This window comes from Jatropha curcas, chromosome 10 (genome assembly GCF_041381405.1).
Source record: "Jatropha curcas cultivar XTBG-Jc1 chromosome 10, XTBG_Jcur_1.0, whole genome shotgun sequence".
In the NCBI taxonomy this organism is placed as follows: domain Eukaryota; kingdom Viridiplantae; phylum Streptophyta; class Magnoliopsida; order Malpighiales; family Euphorbiaceae; genus Jatropha; species Jatropha curcas.
In genome coordinates, this window is record NC_143160.1 from 15257996 (window position 1) to 15278829 (window position 20834).

General features: G+C 30.4%; 1 protein-coding gene across 2 annotated transcripts; it reads left to right on the forward strand.

Moving 5' to 3' along the window:
- The first annotated feature begins 12308 nt into the window (after positions 1–12308).
- On the forward strand, positions 12309–19401 carry RAN1 (copper-exporting ATPase / responsive-to-antagonist 1 / copper-transporting ATPase (RAN1)). 2 transcript variants are annotated; one of them, XM_012229174.3, is made up of 9 exons: positions 12309–12803; positions 13969–14583; positions 15022–15451; positions 15554–15879; positions 16651–16709; positions 16817–17159; positions 17532–17732; positions 17834–18091; positions 18686–19401. In XM_012229174.3, the coding sequence occupies exons 1-9, from the start codon at positions 12477–12479 to the stop codon at positions 19160–19162; spliced, it is 3036 nt and encodes a 1011-aa protein (XP_012084564.1). In that variant the 5' UTR covers positions 12309–12476; the 3' UTR covers positions 19163–19401. The 2 variants fall into 2 exon arrangements, with proteins under 2 accessions (XP_012084564.1, XP_012084565.1); XM_012229175.4 differs by having other exon boundaries at positions 12632–12813.
- The last annotated feature ends 1433 nt before the right edge of the window (positions 19402–20834 follow it).

Here is a 20834-nt window from a genome sequence, read left to right on the forward strand (position 1 = left end):
GTACATATCTCTTCTTTAATAGAAAGAAAAAATTTGAAGATGATTAAATCAGACGTGTAGGAAGATCATTGAGTCAAATAGTGGGCATGAAATATTATGTTCTGTCAACTCAATAAAATACTTCAAATCAAGATTTTTTTTTTTTTATTCTTTGTATAAGAGGTTTATTATTACGCTTTCCATACAAAAATATAGATTTCATTTGTTTCAGTAAAATAACTTGTAGGAAAATATTTTTCACAATTTTTCGTTGTTTGAGGCATTCAGAAAAATAAGACAACGGAAATATTTTTCTGGTGAAAGAAAGATTAATTCATTTTTAAGGAAAATAATTTTCTATTTTCAATGGAGTAAAACATTTTTCGGATATTGACAAATTTATTATAATCTTATAAAATTCATATTTTTTAATTTATTAATCCATCACCACAGTAACTGTTTACTACTGGCCACCACCATCGGCGACTTTCATAATTTACCTTTTTTTTGCATTCTTCTTATATTTAATAATAAAATTTTTAAAATACGAAATTTCTATTATTATTAATATTTTTATGGTCTTATGAGTTAAAAATTTTAATATTTTTAACTAATTTTCAATATCGCAACCAAACAATAGAAAATAAATCATTTGAAAAATATTTTCAAGAAAAATATAAATTATTTTTCACAAAAACAAATAGAACCATAGAAATATATTGATTTGTATCTCATATAATTTATACATTTTTCTATTAATGAAATTTCTAATTTGATTTTTTTTAAAAAAATAATTATAAAAAGAAAATTGACAGTTTCTTGTTATTTTCCTCAATTCTTTTCTTCCTCCATTGTTTTTCTTTCTTTCCTTTCCAAACAAAACCAAAAGGAGACATCATGATTATTATTAATATTTAATAATGTTGGCATGATATTGAATATGTTTCTTTTTTTTTTTTTTTATGTTGAATAGGATGATAAAGGAAACAAAAGGATTGGATGAGAAATAAAGTTGGTGATAACTAATTTTGGTCATCGACATTGCACCAACTATTTATCTAATGTCACCAAAGGCCCCAACTGCCATTACCTATCCCACACGAAAGCCAAACCAAAATTACACTCTTGCCATCAGACGTAAACCAAGCTGATATTTGTAAAACGCCCTTCTCAAAATTACCAATGTATCCTTCACTTGTCCATTCAAGTACTTTGTCACGTACTCCGTGTCTGAATTACATGCAAATATCCAATAAATTAAATAATAATAAATAGAATAAATGGGAGTTTGAATGACAGGATTAATACATTGACCGAGTTTTGTTGCAATTTATTTGATTTTTATATTAATTTCATCATGAATTTTAATCTTTTATTGTAATTTAACTCTAATTTGATCGTTATATTAATTTCACCTTGAACTTTGACATTTTATTGTAATAACACTTTAAATTATAGTTTGGATTTAAATTGTAAATAAATAATAGATTCACTCTCGACTTTAGACGTGGATTAACTTAATACGTTTATATAGATAAGAGAGTTTGGATTAATAGTAAGAACAATCTTTATTATTATTTTTAATATTTTTAAATTCTTTCTTTTATTGATAATAAGTGATATTTAAAAATTAATTATTTGATACATGAACTTTTTAAAAAAAATATTAAAATATAATTATTATTATAGTTTGATTTTAATATAAATTTAAATTATAAAATCTACAACAAAGCTATTATCAATTTATTTGACTCATAAACTATAAGAAATTGTTACATTTTTCTTATCAAAATAGAATATAAGATATAATTATATTCTAATTAAAAAAACATTCATGTATCAATAAATTAATTTTCAAAATATTATTTATTATCGATTAAAGAAATAATTGAAAAATATTAAAAATAATAATAGAGATTGTCCTTACTGTTAACCCAAACTCCTTTACTCACACAAATGTATTAAGTTAATTCAAGCTCCAAGGTCAAGAGTGAACCTATTTTTTATTTACAATTTAAGTCCTAACTATAAATTAAGGTGCTATTGCAATAAAATGTAAAAGTTTATTGTATAAAGATAAAATTGGAGTGAAATTGCAACAAAAGATTAGAGTACAGAGTGATATTAGCATAAAGGTCAGATCAGAGTGAAAATTGCAATAAAATCTAAAAAACGTTGAGGGTGAAACAATATGTTAAGCCTTGAATGATATTTAGTTTAATTTAAATCGAAGTAAATCAATATAAACTTATAAATTAAAAACCTCTTAAGAAAAAAATTAAATAGTATTTATTCTGTAAAAAAAAAAAAACTGATGGAGTTATGATAAAGTCATAGTTAATAAAAATTAATTAAATAATATAATTACATTAACAAATAGAACTAAATATCAATTTCATTTCACTAAAATTTATTTCATTAAAATTAAATATTCTTATAATTCATTAAGATATTAACAAAACTCCTTCATTCAATGAATAATTATAAAGGTAATCACGAGAAAAATAATTATTTATACGTATAAATTTAAAAACTTTACAAACATTTTGAAATATCTAAAAAAGAAATAACAAGCAAATAAAATGGGACAGATGGGGTAATATTGTGTATATGTATGAGTGCTAATCAGCTTAATATATTACAAAAATTTTTTTCCTATACAATCATGTATTTATAACATTTACAGAATTGGGTAGATCTTTGAATTGAATTAGTGATCGTTTTGATTTGTCCAATATTGCTAAAAGCATTAAAAAACATCATAACTTTTTTTTTTTTTTGGAGTGCCTTTAAAGCTAAAAAATATAGAAATGACATAAATTTCAAACTAAAATGGACTTTATCCAACCAATTCTTGGATTTGTACTCTATTTAACCGATCTAACTAACTGGATGGTTTGGTCCAATTCTCAAAAATAGTAACTAACTAACTTTGGCCCTAAGATGGAGTTAATATAAATCAATTAGTTGGTAGAAATAATTTGTCATTCTATGCATATTTTTAGGCTTCAGCTTTGATACAGAGAGCATTTAAATTTTTTTTTTTTTGCCTTGTTTGATAATTTTAGTCCTTGTAGTAATTATGTCCCACTGGCTGTGAGTAGTTGTTGATATAGTGGTTACAGGACAAGTTTCAATAGAAATAATTATTTAATTAACTGTTAAATTCAATTAATTATTGTCAATCACTAAACGTTATTGAGTAATATTTTGTAAAATATTACTATTTTAACCTGAAAATGCTACCATAAATATTACGTTATTCAACAATATAATTAATAGAGATAATATTTTAAACGCTAAATGCTATTTTAAAAATTATCTTTAAACCAACAATATAACTAACCCCTTCCAATTATTGCATTGGCAGGCAGACATTCAACTATCAACTACTATTTCTCTTACATACAATTCATATTCTATATTATTGTTGGTGTTGGTTTACTTACCAATTGAAGTATTAACTATAAAATCACTTTGGGGAATGTTTTTTTTTTTTTTTCCGAGATATTTCTTACAATGTATATTTTTACAATTAAATAGAGTAATAATTACATAATTATAAACGCTATTATAATTATGAGTCCAGTAAAACAGAATAGGAATAACCTTCCTTTAAATTCACCAATTTGAAAATGTACATTAATACTTAAAATTTAAAATTTTTAATAATTAATAATAGAATTTAGATGCGAATCTAATTGGGAATAAAGCATTTACTATTCTTTTTTTGAAGATGGAATAAAGTATTTACTATTCAAGAAAAAGATAAAGCTATCGCATATTATCATTTCAATTGTATATATATATATAAAGTGGAGCCCCGAAAAAAATCAAGTACCCTAATCAATAATAGCTCACTCGATCATTATATTTCACGTGGAAATAATTAACATTGTAAAAGAAATTAACTTATAAACTAATTGATATTAAACTACTCTAATAATTTCTCATCAACCCACTTAATTATAAAAATGGATTTCAAAAGGAACCTAACAATTACATAAAAGTGATATAAACTCGATTTTTATGTAAACAGAATTCATCGGCCATTAAATTTTAAAATTTATTAAAATAAATACTAATATTAATGTATTCGACTTCTCTCATTTTTAAGCTTATAATAACCAAACTCTTAATAATTTAATATGATATAATCTTTAGTACTCCCTTCATCCCATTTTGTTTACTTGTTATTCCTTTTTTGAATGTTCCAAAATGTTTGAAAAGTTTCTAAATTTATACTCATTTTGTCCCAAAATATAAGTATTTTTGGTTTGTTATTTTGTCCCAAAATATAAGTCGTTTTGTATATTTCAAAAAATAATAAATTATATTTTTTCAATATTGTCCTTGTTTACACTAAATATAATAAGTATTTCACAAGCAACTATTGGTTTTGAAATAAAAGATAATTTTGAGATAAAAGAGAGTATATTTAAGCAATTATTCTTCTCATAGTAACTCTTATGATTGTTTATTAAATGAATAAGTTTTATTAATATATTAATGAGTTAAGGGTAAAAAATGACAAAATAATTTTTGTTGTCTAAATTCTAAATATGCGTGTTTTGTTAAACCATACAAATAAAATAGGATGGAGGGTGCAAACAAAATGGAACGGAGGGAGTAAAATTTTATATGGCAAAAAACACATGCCCTCATTAGATAATTTAAAAAAGTATAGTATGTAAATGGGAGCCAGATCAGTCAACTTTTACAATTGGATTTGTATGTTTTGTGGAGTGGGAAGATGAAAAAACCCATTTTCTTCAATGGTGGTCTAATTCATGAAATTGGTACTTCTTTTTTATCTTCTAACTTTGGTTTCTTTGTCATGGTTAGTGGAGAAGAAGTCATAGTTCCAATATGGTTGTCCACACGATAGAAAAAGGATTTTCCTTTTATTGAGTGTCTTATATTCAATAAGATTGAGATGTCCCCACAAAAAGGTTATGTTAATGAATTATTGTTTTGATGTGAAATAAAGTAGGCAAATGTTTGAAGTGGTTCTAGCTAATTCTTGGTTTGGTTCGATGGTCAACTAGAGACTAACTTCACCTGCTAAAAGTTATTTATTTTCTTTCTTTTTCTAAAAAATAAAAGTTCATTGAGGATAACCCATAATCGGTAAGAAATAATTTAATTATTAAAAGTGGAGATCAAGGGATAGCATCTGGGACCAGAAAGTCCCAACACGTTACTCCTTGCAGCTAGATTAAGGAATTATTTACATAATAATTTAATTATTAACAGTGAAAATAATTTTGAAAATTTAATTAATTATATTAAAATAATAAATTAAATATTTTTTATTTTATATTTATGATTTATTATAAGTGATTATTTATTTATTTAAAATATTATCGTATTATATTTATTTAATATGATATATTCGAGGAGAATATAATTAATTTGAATCTTCAAAATAAATAGTACTTAAAAAAGTAAAGTACTTGAGACCGGATCAAAGGTAGTTTCGACGGCTGCCGCGTCTGCAAAAGACGATATCCATAACATGCAATAAGCAATCATGTGTCGTCTCCTCTGTGCGAATTCCCATAACACCCTTGATGGTGATATAGTATGTAATTTAAAACGTTTATAATTATAATTCCCAAAACACCCTTTATAGTGATTTAAAAACATTTCACAAGCCCTCAAACTTATCCAGTCTTCAACAAGAATTTTACATGCATTCGTCTCGTAACAATTAATTTTAATTTTGAAAAAGGAATAACACGTGGGTCACGTGCCTTCAAAGACAAGATTTATTTTAAAAGAATTGAGATTTTTATTTCCATTCCACCGGAAAAAAACCATTTTTATACTTTTCCGACATAATTTTTTATTTATTTATTTTATTCATTTCTGATAAAATTTAGTCTTCTGCAAAAAAGAAAAAAAAAGTAAAAGAAAATAATTATATCTCTTAAATAATACTCTATCCGTTTTACTTTAATAGCGATATTTATTTTTTCACAAGAATTAAAAAATATTAAAACACATTGATTTTTTTAAAAATATAGTGCAAAGCCTAAATTTTCCTTCTTTTAATTACAAATTCCTCAATTTTTTTACACTGCAAAACACCTAATAAATATGTAAAAAATTAGAAAAAAATCAATACACCATTAAAATCCTAAATAAACACTTAAATTAAACGAGTTAAAATTTACATTTGTTACTATTAAAATGGAACGGAGGGAGTATATTATTTTCTTATTAAGAAAGTAATGGTAGTGCACCAGATATGCGTAGTTCTATTATGCATATTTATTGTTTGGTTTGATTTGATATAAATAGTTTGTGATATAAATAGTTTATACAAACCAATAATAATGGCTTATAAAAATTTAAATTCAACTTAATCATCGAAGTACGAATAGAAATGATACAGATATTTTAGGGTATCCGTTCCACTCCGATCCGTTTAATGATAATACATATAGTTATAAATGAGTTTTAGACGAGTACGGGTAGGATCTTTGGATACTTGCTATAATAAATGATTTTGGTCATGGGTAACCGCGGGTACCCTGCCAATTTATTAATAAAAAATGCATTTGAAATAAATTTGAGTTTGGATAGATACCCTATTCGTTTAAAGGGTACTTTAAATGGGTTATGGATAGATACTCTACTCGTTTAAACATAGTTCAATGTGTGGATACAGGTGGTGAAATTTTAAATGGTTTTGAATACGGATACTTAAATAGTTATTTAAAGGGGTTTGAGATAGATACCGATAGTAAAATTTTAAACAAATACAGTTACAAATATAATTTAGATTTGTCAATTCGACCCAGTTTGAAAAATAATTATTGTTACATAAATAGTTTTAATTTAACAAATACTTGAATAAAGAAATATTTATCCACTTATCAGTATGTTTGATATATATGTAAAGTTTTGAGTATATAAATTAAGTTATTTAATATAATAAATGACTTATTAAAAAAATAATAATTTGGTTAATTTTTTTAGTGTCAACCACCAGTATTCCGGGATTGTCTAATCCGACTTTGGGCTTAGTCACAGAATGTATTTAGTGGGAATCGAATTCGAGAGTTCTTTTCACATGCCCAGTCGGAGCCACAGCCTGTAGATAATTTTTTGAGAACTTAAAATTATACACGTTGTTCCATTTTAATAGCAATATATCAAAATTTTACTTCTCAGTGTTTAGTTAGGATTTAAAGAGGATATTAATATATATTTTTTAATTTTAGACATATTTATTACGTGTAATTTATTTTTATATTTACATTTTTTTTCTTTTTTATCATTATTTTAATTGTAGTTAAATTAAAATTTTAACTACACATATAATTATACAGATGTCAAAAAAAAAATTTTGACTACACATATAACTAAAAAATTTTCATTAGATCAAAGAATGAAAAATGAAATAGAAGTATTACTCTAATAGTGATGCTTTAATATGAGATGAAATTAGTATAGGTTTTGTAGCATAGAGAGTCTATTGGATTAGGATTGTGCAAGATTTTAAAAGAATTATTGAGTTTGATGGAATTAAAAGATTTTCTAAAATTTTCAACGATTCCACTAGAATTTACATAGAGTTTTATGAAATTGATGAGACTTTTTTATAGATTTTAATTAACTTTGATAGAATTACAATGATTTTTATATCTAATAAAAATTAATTTAAGGACCTAGTTGAACAAATTAAAAGGTTTTGGAGCCCAATTCAAAAATTGAAAAATAATGAGGGATCAATAAGTAAAATGCATCATCTTCTCCAAAATCTTTTTTTTTTCTTCATTAAAACCTTAGCCCCGACGACAGTGAAAGGCTTGCAATAGCCAACGTCTCCTGTGCTCCCAGAACAGCCACAATGTGATCAGAAGACCACAGGCTTCTCGCCCCTTGATTGAACGACTACCGTCTTGTCGGAAAATCGCAGATTTATATATATATAAATTTAAAACCAAAAATCAACGACCACCGTTAGCCAGGACCTACACCAATTGCCAGAGCTCATGCAAAGAGGCAGCGCACATCAAGACAGGCCCGATGCATGGCCTGTCACTTACGGCTCATGGAGCCTAGCAGTCAGACATAACAATGACAGATTATACTCTTTAGTTCCTCGACTATTTCAAAGCTTTTTCATTTTTTATTTGATTAAATCATTATCTAATTGCAATCAACCCATAAAAATTTCAAAAAATAATCAAATTAATTCAGAAAATTTGCAGCAACATTAATATTAATTTTGAACAAAATATCAAATTCTCCGCACATGAATTAATTTAAAACTAATCCAATAATTAATACATTATTTTACATCTTAAAGGGTAGGAATAGAAGTGCTACAAGTATTTTAGGGTATCTGTTCCGCTCCGATCCATTCCATTTAAAGAGGATGGGTAATTATAAATGGGTTTGGAACAGAAATGGATAGTGAAATTACTACCTGTAACGAATATAAGTAGTAAAATTAATACCCATAATAACACGTGTATAGATATTTGGATACCCGCTACCTGTTAACTGCTATATTAAATAGGTTCGGTAGTAGATACTCGGGAGTATCTTATCTATTATTACTAAAAATATAATTTAAATAAGTTTGAATTTGGATAGTTTAAGATTCATGGGTACGCTACCCATTTAAGAAGTACTTTAAATGAGTTTTGGACATATAAGGATAATAAAATTTAAACGAGTTTGTATACGAGTACTTAAATTGAGTATTTGAATGGGTTTAGAATGGATACAAGTAGTAAAATTTTAAACGGATAAGTCATTTGTTAGATTTTAAAAGATTTTTGAAATCTTTGAATTAGAGAATGTATTTGTGAATGACTTTTTTATTCATACCTAGCACTTTAAAATCCAATGAAATTAGTAATTTTATAAAATCCTTCCAAATTTGTAAGTTTTTAAATACCATCAAATTTGTATAGATTTTTAAAAATTCATAATTGAATACCATAAGATTTTTATAGATTTTATAAAAGTCTGAATCGAATACCACAAGATTTTAATATACTCCAAAAAAATATAGATTGAATACTATTGAAATTTTAAAATCTTTTAAAATCTAATAGAGTCTTGATCCAATACACCCTCCTAAATGGAGAGTTTTTAATTTTAAGAAGAGAAATTTATGCATTCTACTACATATTTTTATAAAAATCAATATATTTCAATCATTTTTTAAATTGAAATGTTACTATTAAAATAAAACGGATAGACTAATAGATAATATCATAATAAACAAAGATTTCAATATCCTCCTCAGGCCATCCATATAATCTTGTAAAATGAAATTTTCTATTAATAATTAGATCAATATGACGTAACCATGAACTCAGTACTGAATATCAATGTCATTATTCCATTACAATTATTTTACTCAAAACCCAAAAATTAAAAAAAAAAAACTTCTCTTTAAAGAAAATGGAAAATGTTTTTTGTTATATCTTTCCTAGGAAATGAAAAAATTCATAAATTTATATACTAAAAAATTGGTAGAAAACATAAATTCAAAGTATCGCATTAGAATGAAATTCAAGTTAATGCTAGATTAATGGAGTCAATAGAAGGAATGATAGCATTTATTGTTTGTGAGAAGAAAGAGAAATTAATTGAGTTAGATAATTAATAATGTGAGAGAATTAATAAAAGTAGATAATTAATAATATTAGTACAAGTGGATAATTAGAGAATTAATATAAGGATAATTTAGTAAATTACCTTTATTTTTAAAAACTAAGGTGTTTCAATCATTTACTTAATTCAGATATTCCATAATGAAATTGCTACGAGAATTCAGATACATGGAACGGATCAGAACGGATTGAGTTGAAAATTAATCAGGATTTTCCATAGTGTTATTAAATTATTTTTCACCAAAAAATATAAAATTACTATATTCATCAATTACAATTAAATAAAATTCATCAATAGAAATTGGAATTAAAAAAAAGAATAAGTTAAATAATTAATTTAATCATTGATGATCTACTACTAAAGTATAAAATAGAAGATTTGTTAGTTGTTACTTTCTAGTTAATAAAAGCATATAAATAATTAGCCTAATATATAATTTTGCCCCTGAACTACTGCCGTTTCACCTAGTGGCCCCTCGAACTTTGCAAGGGTTCTATTGTGAGCTTATACTAACAAATCTTTTAATAACCATGTCTCCTTGCCAAAATGTAAGAAGCAATTGAAGCATACATGACAATGACGTAGGCCGAGTAATAACACATGCAATGCACATAGAACAAAAATATTGAATGAATAAAAATAAATAAAAGTAAATTTAACAAAATGATGACTGGAAAAAAATAAATAAAATGATGTTAATCAAGGAACATTCCTCGTTTTGTTAATCTGTTTTCTTCTTCTTCTTTTTTTTTTTTTTTTTTTTTTGGAGATCATTCGTCAATTTGCTTTCTTTCACTGTGCATGGAGAACAGCATAGAACTGGGTGAGGCAAAGCAAGAAGCGAGTCAAAGACCAGATAACTCATAACTATAGGCTTTTTGCTATTGATCTATAGAGCAAGCCGAAGAGATGTTATTATGGTAGGGAGATGGGACTGAGTTGGTAAAAAGGAAAGAGGAATGAGACTCTTTGAAGCGATTCAATCCAATTGCTAGGTTTTAGATTGATTCTGAGTTAGAACAACCACACTGTCATCTTCGGCATCGTTGTAGGAATCTTCGCTCTGATTTTTTGTCAGTAAGTCTTGCTCATGCTTTTGTTCTTGACGTTAATGGTTCTTCTTTGGGCTTTGAGGGTTATGTACAAGGGTCATAGCCCGTAGAGAGAGTTTTTAATCTAACGGCACTGAGAAGCCACGTTGGACATGCACATGGTGAACAGAATCAATGTTCACTCTCCCAAACACTATTGAATGCACCATCTCCTTAATCTACACGACGGACATGGTTAGCGAAGGATTTATTAATACATGATCACAGTAGAACCCCCTACAAAGTTTAGGAAGCCACTAGGAGACACATTGATAATTCAAAGGCAAAATTATCATTAGGCCAAAAATAAGTCAAAAACTATATACAATTTACCTTTATTGCATATTTTATGATTTTAACTCATCACTGATTTTAATTTTGAATATTTACTTGATTTAATCATGAATATCATTTAAAAAATAAATAATGATTACATTCAATATAACCAGTAATTCAATAATCAGATTAATTATATTTATGCTCCATTTGGTATAAATGATTCAAAATGTGGAATTCATTTTATAAATGAATTCAAGACAAAATTCAATTATAAATGAGTTTCTCATGTTTGGAATAAATTCAAAAATTAAAAATTTATTTGTTTTTATTCATAAAATATCCTTGGCATAATAATTTTAGAATACTAAGAGAATGAATAGTTTTGTCATAAAGTTTTGAGTTGATTAAGCTTGTGGAATTAATTTGGAAAATTCATCTTTTTTGGTTGAATTTGGTTTATTTATATTCAAATCCATAGAATTGAATTTGTACAATTTAATTCTTCATTTTTTAGATACCAAACAAAAAAAAAAAGGATTTATAAATAAATTATACAAAATTTTGTGGGAATTCATTTATTTTAACAAGAAAGTTAATGTTTTCTATTAATTTTCCTTTTTGTTAATAGAAAAAAATTATTCAAAAAGATTTACTCAACATGTAGTAAAATAATAAAAGAAATATCTATATAGAAAAACATATTTAATCAATTAATTAATTTTATATTTTAAAAAATGCATATTATATTTTTCATATTATTATTACCTTAACAACTCATTGGTGTAAAAAAAAAACTAAAAAATAAAAAGGATGAAAGTGATTTTCATGGACATGATTTGAAATTCATAGAAAAAGAGAAAAAAAAACATAAATATTTGAATTTTGGGACGGAATGAAATTTAGATTGATATGATTTTAATCAAAAATTAGTCTTATCTCAAAATTATTTTTAGAACCATATTCGAATAAAATTATTAAATTAATATCAAATTTTTTTAAAATGAAAAATGTGGGATGGTTTTGAAAAACGGATTGAGCGGTCCGTGCACACTTCTATTCAGGATAAATCTAACTAAAAGGGTCTTTTACTATTTACGTGAAAAGTTAAGAGAGGTTCGAACGAAACGGGACAGCTCCGACACATTGTGTAACAATATTCTTACTGCTTAAGCTTAAGACGCACATGGCACGAATTTGTAGTACAAATTCACCAACTCTGCAAGTACAAAGGGCAATAATGTAATTGCGCGCAAGCCCCCTCCTAATCGTCCACCAGCAAATTTCAAGTTAAAAAATTGCCGACTCTCGCTAATTTTCTCCCTCGAAAGCCTCTCTCTCTCTCTCTCTTCCTAGAATCTCTGTGTCTATCTAACTTTCTTCTTTCCTTTTTCTTTTTCTTTTTTTTTTCTTTTTAAATTAAAATTTAATTTTCTCTTCTTCTTCGGTCAGAGATTGTGCCTTGTCTCTTGCTCGGTGGTAAGAATGTCGCCGAGCTTAAGAGACCTGCAGCTGACTCCGGTCGCTGGTGGCCGGAAATCTCGGCCGGCGATTGTGGCTGAAGACGATGCCGGTGACTTGGAGGATGTGAGACTTCTTGATTCTTTTGAGGATTCTAATGATTCCCATACAATTACGATTGATGATGAAGAGGGCATGAGGAGAATTCAGGTCAGAGTAACAGGAATGACCTGTGCTGCTTGTTCTAATTCTGTGGAATCAGCTCTCCAGAGCGTTAATGGTGTTTTGAGAGCCTCCGTCGCGTTGCTTCAAAATAAGGCTGATGTGGTCTTTGACCCGTCCTTGGTCAAGGTTGGTGATGGTACTTGACTTTTTTTCCCCCCTTTTTGATTGGATAAAATCTTTTCTATTTGCTTTTTGATGGTTTAGATTGGATTCTGTGCATTGGGAAAATAATTGGTATTTTAGTTTTTGGAAATTTGAGCTATGTATCTTGTTTTCAGTGTTTTTTGATCATTGGAGTTCTTTTGTACATGTGTCTTCAATCTTCTGTTTCATTTGGTGCATTCGCTAATATTTGGTGAAATAGGTAACTAAGTTGATTAAAGAATAGCTTTTTTGATGTTCTGAACAGTGGTAGACTCATGTTTTTGGATATCCAGCAACCATATTTTCTGATTTCTCTGCATTTATTCACATGTGAGTTTCTAACTATGTGATTCTATTCTATGTTGCTTAGTTGTTATCATATGGGTTATAACTGAATTATTAGCTTGTGCTGACTTTGGAAAGGAGCTGAATGCGTTCTTTTGATGTTGAAGCTCTGAACTGGTTATGTTTCTGTATTTCCAGTTCAAATATTTGAAATATTAGTGGAATAGTTTGGGTCTGAGTCACGCATTTATCATGGATCAATGAATGTGATCATGAAGATAAATATATTGAGAAATTTGTTTATCATAATACAACTACTGAGTTTTGGCGGTGGTAAAGAAAGCAAAATGAATGGCTTTCTTACACAGTGTTAAAGTCTTGCGTTGACATTAGTATAAAGATGTTGGTTAAAGCTTTCTTGAACATAATCGCATGCTGAAGGTTTGTTATAGAATTTTGGTTCTTGAATTACTTTTTCATTTGGCTTGGCTGGGGCTTCTTGTATGATTGCTTGTCTAGTAAATTGAATTGAATCCGGAAGTTCTCTTGGAAATGGTTAAGAAAAAAGTTATTTCTGCTTTTGTCTGGATTGGTACTTGTGTTGGTTACAAGTTCTCAATTAATTTTGATATGTTATTTTTATTAATTAATTTCAAGTATCTGGGCATGTATTGATAACCGTGATATGGAAGTTGGCTAGATTGCAGATTCTACGAAACATTTATATGATTGTAAGAAATTTATTTGCATACTTGTCTTCTTCATTTCAGCACCAATAAATTGCTTGGCTAATAATTTTGCATCTCTTTACTGTTTTTTTTGCAGTTTTGTATTTATACATCTGAAATTTGTGCTAATGTAGGATGATGACATCAAGAATGCAATTGAAGACGCAGGCTTCGAAGCTGAGATTCTATCTGAACCCAGTACATTTAAAACAAAGCTAAATAAAACCCTTTTGGGGCATTTTACAATAGGAGGTATGACGTGTGCTGCCTGCGTGAACTCTGTTGAAGGTATTTTAAGAGATCTTCCTGGTGTTAGAAGAGCTGTAGTTGCATTGGCTACTTCGTTGGGTGAAGTTGAGTATGATCCTACTGTAATTAGTAAAGATGATATAGTGAATGCAATTGAAGATGCTGGCTTTGATGCTTCACTTGTACAGAGTAATCAGCAGGATAAAATCATACTAGGAGTTGCTGGGATATTCACTGAGATGGATGCACAAGTTTTGGAAGGAATAATTAGCACTTTAACAGGTGTGCGGCAATTCCGTTACAATAGGATGTCTAATGAACTAGAAGTTCATTTTGATCCTGAAGTCATCAGTTCTAGATCTTTGGTGGATGGGATTGAGGAGGGAAGCAGTGGGAGGTTTAAATTACATGTTATGCATCCTTATGCAAGGATGACTTCTAAGGATGTTGAAGAAACATCCACTATGTTTCGACTTTTCATTTCAAGTTTGTCTCTCAGCGTGAGTTTTTTTCCTGACATGCTTATGGTTTTGAACTCATATATGTTTCATTCCACTGTTTTTTGTCATTTTTATAAATTATTTTGTTTCTTGACATTCAGTTTATTGCATTTTTTCTCAGTTCTTTTCTCCTTTTAATTTTTGTCTGTGCATGATTATCTTTAAATGCTGATTTTCACACAAATACATGGATTTGATTGTGTTTTGTATTACTTTATGTCTGATTTTGCCTGTTCATAATTACACTTACTATCTTCGCTGAAAACCTTCTTTAAGAGGCATATCCTCTACTACCTTCTATTTAAAGACATGAGATTCCTTGTATGTAGATCTTTAGAAAAATTTATTATTCTCCCCAGAATATGAGAAGCACCTATAACATGCCGTTTGGTTATTATTTTTGTATTATTCTATTAATTATTGGTAAATTGGATCCAGATTCCTGTCTTTTTCATACGAGTTATATGTCCTCATATCCCACTTCTATATTCGTTGCTTCTTTGGCGATGTGGGCCATTTCTTGTTGATGATTGGTTGAAGTGGGCGTTGGTGAGTGTGGTTCAATTTGTAATTGGGAAGCGTTTCTATGTAGCAGCTGGCAGAGCACTTCGAAATGGTTCAACCAACATGGATGTTTTAGTTGCACTAGGGACTTCAGCCTCGTACTTCTACTCAGTCTGTGCACTACTATATGGTGCAGCCACTGGATTCTGGTCTCCAACTTACTTTGAAACTAGTTCCATGTTGATAACATTTGTACTGTTGGGTAAGTATTTGGAGTGTCTTGCAAAGGGGAAGACATCAGATGCCATAAAGAAGTTAGTAGAACTTGCACCAGCAACAGCACTGCTGGTTGTCAAAGACAAAGGTAGTTTTCAATTCTTTTTCTTTTCTGCTAGTAAGACTTACAATTTTTACCTGAACCTATGATAGGTATTCAACAGATGATAATATTTGGTTGGTTTTCTAGGTGGAAAATGCATTGCAGAAAGGGAAATAGATGCCTTGCTAATTCAGCCTGGTGACACATTAAAAGTTCTCCCAGGCACAAAAGTTCCTGCTGATGGTGTGGTTGTATGGGGTTCAAGTTATGTTAATGAAAGTATGGTAACTGGTGAATCTGCGCCTGTTTTGAAGGAGGCTGATTCATTGGTTATTGGAGGTACAATAAATTTGCATGGTGCTCTTCAAATACAAGCTACCAAAGTAGGATCTGATGCAGTTTTAAACCAGATAATTAGTTTGGTTGAGACAGCCCAAATGTCCAAGGCTCCAATTCAGAAATTTGCAGATTTTGTGAGTGTCATTTATGTTTGTGCTTTAATTGGCCCCAATGTTTTTAGTAACATATTCCTTGCGTTTGTTTTTAGTTGATAGAATGCAATTCTTGTTGCATTTACAGCCAAAAACTTAAATATGATTTTTATTTAGACTAGGTAAACGTTATCTTTTTCAGACATTTTCAACTATGGTTAAGATATTCATTGCAGTCATCTATTCTCATTGATATACTAATCCATACCCTTGAGTGAAATTTGTAGTATTTGTATTTTTTCCTAGCTCTGTCTATAAATTTTTTCTGTCAGATTGTTTCTATTCTTAGTTATGATTTGCCACCTTTTGTTACATTATTTTAGAACGGGGGATTACACGTCTGCTTAAGCCTGTTTCCAATCACACTGTCTTGGTGTTCGTTGTCTTATGTTTATAATCACATACTCTTTGTTTAAAAGAGCTTTCGATTACTTGATGTATCATCAATAATGGAGTGTTGCATACTTGGCCTTTTTTTTATTTACATGCCAGCTTTTCTTCTGTTGTTTGAATCCTCTGAATTTTTAAGTATGCTTATATCTGGGATGAAAATAATAGAGAGGGCAAAACTTCAGTTGAAATTATCAATAATTGAAACCGCCACGATTATGTATGTTTTGATTTTTGTATATGTGCTCCAGTTCTTTCTCTTCTCTTTGTCCTTTACTTCTGGTCTGAAATCTCTGATTGCTGAGGTTATGCATGCAGACTTATACTCCCTTCTTGTCTAATGTGCATCTTTTTGACTTGCAGGTGGCAAGCATTTTCGTTCCTACAGTTGTTGCCATGGCTTTGTTAACGTTGTTGGGTTGGTAAGTTCACAAGGCCTGTTTTGCTATATTGATACTGTTGCGGTACTTGTAATGTTAAAGTTTCTATATGTTTCTTCTGCGTGATTGTTGGTCATTACTGCTGCTAGGTATGTTGGTGGAACTATAGGAGCTTACCCAGATTATTGGCTTCCAGAAAATGGCAATTACTTTGTTTTTGCCCTCATGTTTGCAATTTCAGTTGTGGTAATTGCATGTCCATGTGCTCTTGGCTTAGCAACCCCAACTGCTGTCATGGTTGCAACTGGAGTTGGCGCTAACAATGGCGTGCTGATAAAAGGCGGAGATGCTTTGGAAAGGGCTCAGAAGATCAAGTATGTCATATTTGATAAAACAGGCACTCTAACCCAGGGGAAAGCCACTGTTACAACAGCAAAGATTTTCACTGGCATGGATCGTGGAGAATTCCTCAGATGGGTGGCTTCTGCAGAGGTGATTCCTTATGTACTAAGTAATATCCAAGTGTATGCATGCCTGCCTTCAACTGTTTGTCAACTGTGTGATGCCTATGCATGTATTTGCCCATACAGACCTCCTCTTGTTGCTTGTGGCCCCAAATCTTGTCCATCAATTTTTTCTGCTGTCTTATCTATCATTTCATAAATAAAATACAAGATGCTACAAGTTAGGCCTTTAATTTTTGGCTACAGGAAAAGAAACCACAAAATTAAAGCCAAGATATCTTGTTGTAATAATTGCATACTGGAGGTGTTGCCACTTTAAGTTTCTCCTTTTCATGGTATGCATCATAGTAGGATTTTACTGACTGATCCCTTTCCCTGTCCTTTTCTGTACATGGTGTAGGCTAGCAGTGAACATCCATTGGCAAAAGCAATATTGGAATATGCACGGCATTTCCATTTCTTTGATGAACCTTCTGCAACCAAGGATGACCAGAACAAGAGTAAAGATTCCATAATATCTGGATGGCTACTTGATGTCTCAGAATTCACTGCTCTTCCTGGAAGAGGTGTCAAGTGCTTTATAGATGGAAAACGAGTTTTGGTGAGCTTAAGGGCACAAATTTTAACCTTTCATATGCTTAATTGTTAAATATTTTATTTAATTACTGCTGGGATACTTATAGGAGGCACTATCCTTAATAGGTTGGTAACCGGAAGCTGATGACTGAAAGTGGAGTTAGTATTTCAACAATTGTAGAAAATTTTGTAGTGGAATTAGAAGAAAGTGCAAAGACAGGCATACTTGTTGCATTTGATGACAGCTTGATAGGTGTCTTGGGCATTGCAGACCCATTAAAGAGAGAAGCTGTTGTGGTCGTAGAAGGCCTTCAGAAAATGGGTGTCAAACCAATCATGGTGACAGGAGATAATTGGAGGACTGCTCGTGCTGTCGCTAATGAGGTTTGTCAAGATTTCTCTAATCCACTGAACACTATTTGGAAACTTCATACAGTTGCATACACATAAAAGAAAGCATTCACTTGACGACCATTCCTGTGAATACCATTTGTAACACAATAAAAATGTTGGTATCAATCTTTACCCTGACCAATAATTACTTCAAATGCCTCGATATGAAGTAGAATATTGAGATCCAAGCAGGAACATTAGTGAATCTTTAATCAAATGATGTACTTAATGGGCTATTCGGAAGCATAGATAGTTTTTTAGTCTCTTTACTGGAACCTACAGTCAAGTGAACTATAAATTTATGGTTTAGTTATATTATTTGTGCCATGTTGACGCCTCTTTTTGAACTGGATTATCTGTTGATCTAATACTTTCCCTTGGCTGCTATTGTCATATCATATGGCTCTGCATGTTTAGTCAGAATTATTTGTCACCTTTATGTGTGCATTTTCAATCTGAAAGGAAGCCCGCCTGCTTTTTCCTGTGTGAAATTTGTTTTCCTTGGCTTTACTATTTTTTAATGCAAAGAACTGGCTTTGTGATATTTTTCGAAAGGTTTATGACAAAATATGTATTGCTGAGCAGGTTGGCATTCAAGATGTGAGGGCTGAAGTAATGCCGGCAGGTAAAGCTGATGTCATCCGCACATTTCAGAAGGATGGAAGTATAGTTGCAATGGTGGGTGATGGTATCAACGACTCTCCCGCTTTAGCTGCTGCTGATGTTGGTATGGCAATTGGGGCTGGGACAGACATTGCCATAGAAGCTGCTGACTATGTCTTGATGAGGAATAACTTGGAAGACGTAATCACAGCAATCGATCTCTCAAGAAAAACTTTGGCTCGCATTCGATTGAATTACATTTTTGCCATGGCATATAATGTAGTTGCAATACCCATTGCTGCTGGAGTATTCTTTCCCACATTAGGGATTGTGTTGCCACCATGGGCGGCTGGTGCTTGCATGGCTTTATCATCCGTAAGTGTTGTATGTTCGTCTTTGCTTCTTAGAAGATATAAAAAACCAAGACTTACCACCATATTGGAAATAACTGCAGAATAGTTGATAGAAAAAACTAAGAAATAAAAAGTACTTTTGGGTCAGGCTTTTGTTGGAAGGAAATTGAAAGCGGGGAGATAGTGAGAGGGGGAACTTGGAAATCTCAATTTTGTATATTTTTTATTTTTCTTTTTACAATTTACACGCGCTGGGGTGTAATTTTGCCGCCCCATTTCATTGTAAATGCACTTGCTGTACAATATTCTCTTTGTTATGCCATTACATTTCTTTTCCTTGTTCAATGGAATGATTTTGTTGTATCTCTAAATCTCTCTATCTCTGCCTCGTGTGTGTGTGTGTACATTTCTGCAGCATTCTGAGTAAAGTAACACGACTCAATTTTGGGAAATTATAACAAGTGAGGAAGGAGAAGCTATCTCTTGTACCTTAATTGGTAAAATTCGTAAATATCATCGGTAAGGGAGGGGAGGGAAGAAAGTCCATTTCAACCTTTATGGCCTCCATCTATATATATGCTGGTAAGCTAGGAACGGAAAACTCTCAACACGAATCTATATAACACCTGCGGAATTTGGAGTTCGTGTTTAATTTAGTGAATAGCATAGTATAATAATAGGATTCACTTGTGCTCAAGCGACATAAGATGTACAATTTTCAATGCTTAGACACATATGCATATAGGTCATGCAAACCATCACAAGCAACTAATTGAAACAAATTAACTGGGAGCCAATCCCCAAATTCCCAAATCCCTATTCAACTCGGCATCAAACCTTCCATAACTATTATCTCAATCACATTATCAATCCCTAAAGCGATTTTATCTTATCCTTCATCCATTAACACATTCATATAGAAGCATCAAGAACAATAAACATAATGCATCCATATCATTCACATACATCATGCTCCTAGTTGCTAGTGCAATGCATATATGAGAATATAGATACTTCATAATACATTAACATGTTAAAAATGCATAGGAAGTAAAAAATATTATTAGAGTATATGTACTAGCATAACTTTGGTCCTTTATGCACAGGTCCAACCCTTTTGCCCAAGCACAAGCCAACCGTTGGTGCTACTTGCACCTCACAAGACAAATATGTACATTAGCATCAAACCAACTCTTGGCCTTCCAAACACTTGCTAGGGTGACTAACACATAGGTTCCACCATTCTAGCTATATGACATGAATGCAAGTGGGTCCCACATGTATAGCTGCTGTCCAATTCTATGTAAGGAGAATGTTGTGATACTTTTTAAAGTAAGAAGGATAAATATGTAAGTGCAAGAAAAAAAAAAAAGAAGGGTAAATTTGTAAAATATATGGTTATTGCCCACATCAAACGCAATATAGAGAGGAAGAAGGTTGAGGACGTTTGCGAGTTTTGGAAGGCTAAAAGAAGCAGAACCCATCCATCGATTGCAAGAAGTTTAATGGATTGAGTCCATAACTTTAAGGCATCGATGTCGTGACTTTGTCTTTCTTTTATGAAGGCGAGAGGTAATTTAAGGATAGACGCTGTAGCCTCTGTATGTAACACCCTTACACCATATATCCAAGGATAAATAGTGTTAAGATGCTACATAATATGTCATACATATCCATTAACAGAAATATAAGTTGCACCATGTGATAAACAGTAAGAACTAGTGTTAGAAAATTCATTACTTTTCGCAACAGACATATAAATATATACATGACCAAAC

Coding starts and splice junctions, on each gene's coding strand:
- RAN1 (XM_012229174.3), top strand. CDS start 12,477: ATGTCGCCGAGCTTAAGAGACCTGCAGCTGACTCCGGTCGCTGGTGGC. Junction 12,804..13,968: donor TTGACCCGTCCTTGGTCAAG/GTTGGTGATGGT, acceptor GTGCTAATGTAG/GATGATGACATCAAGAATGC. Junction 14,584..15,021: donor TTTCAAGTTTGTCTCTCAGC/GTGAGTTTTTTT, acceptor AATTGGATCCAG/ATTCCTGTCTTTTTCATACG.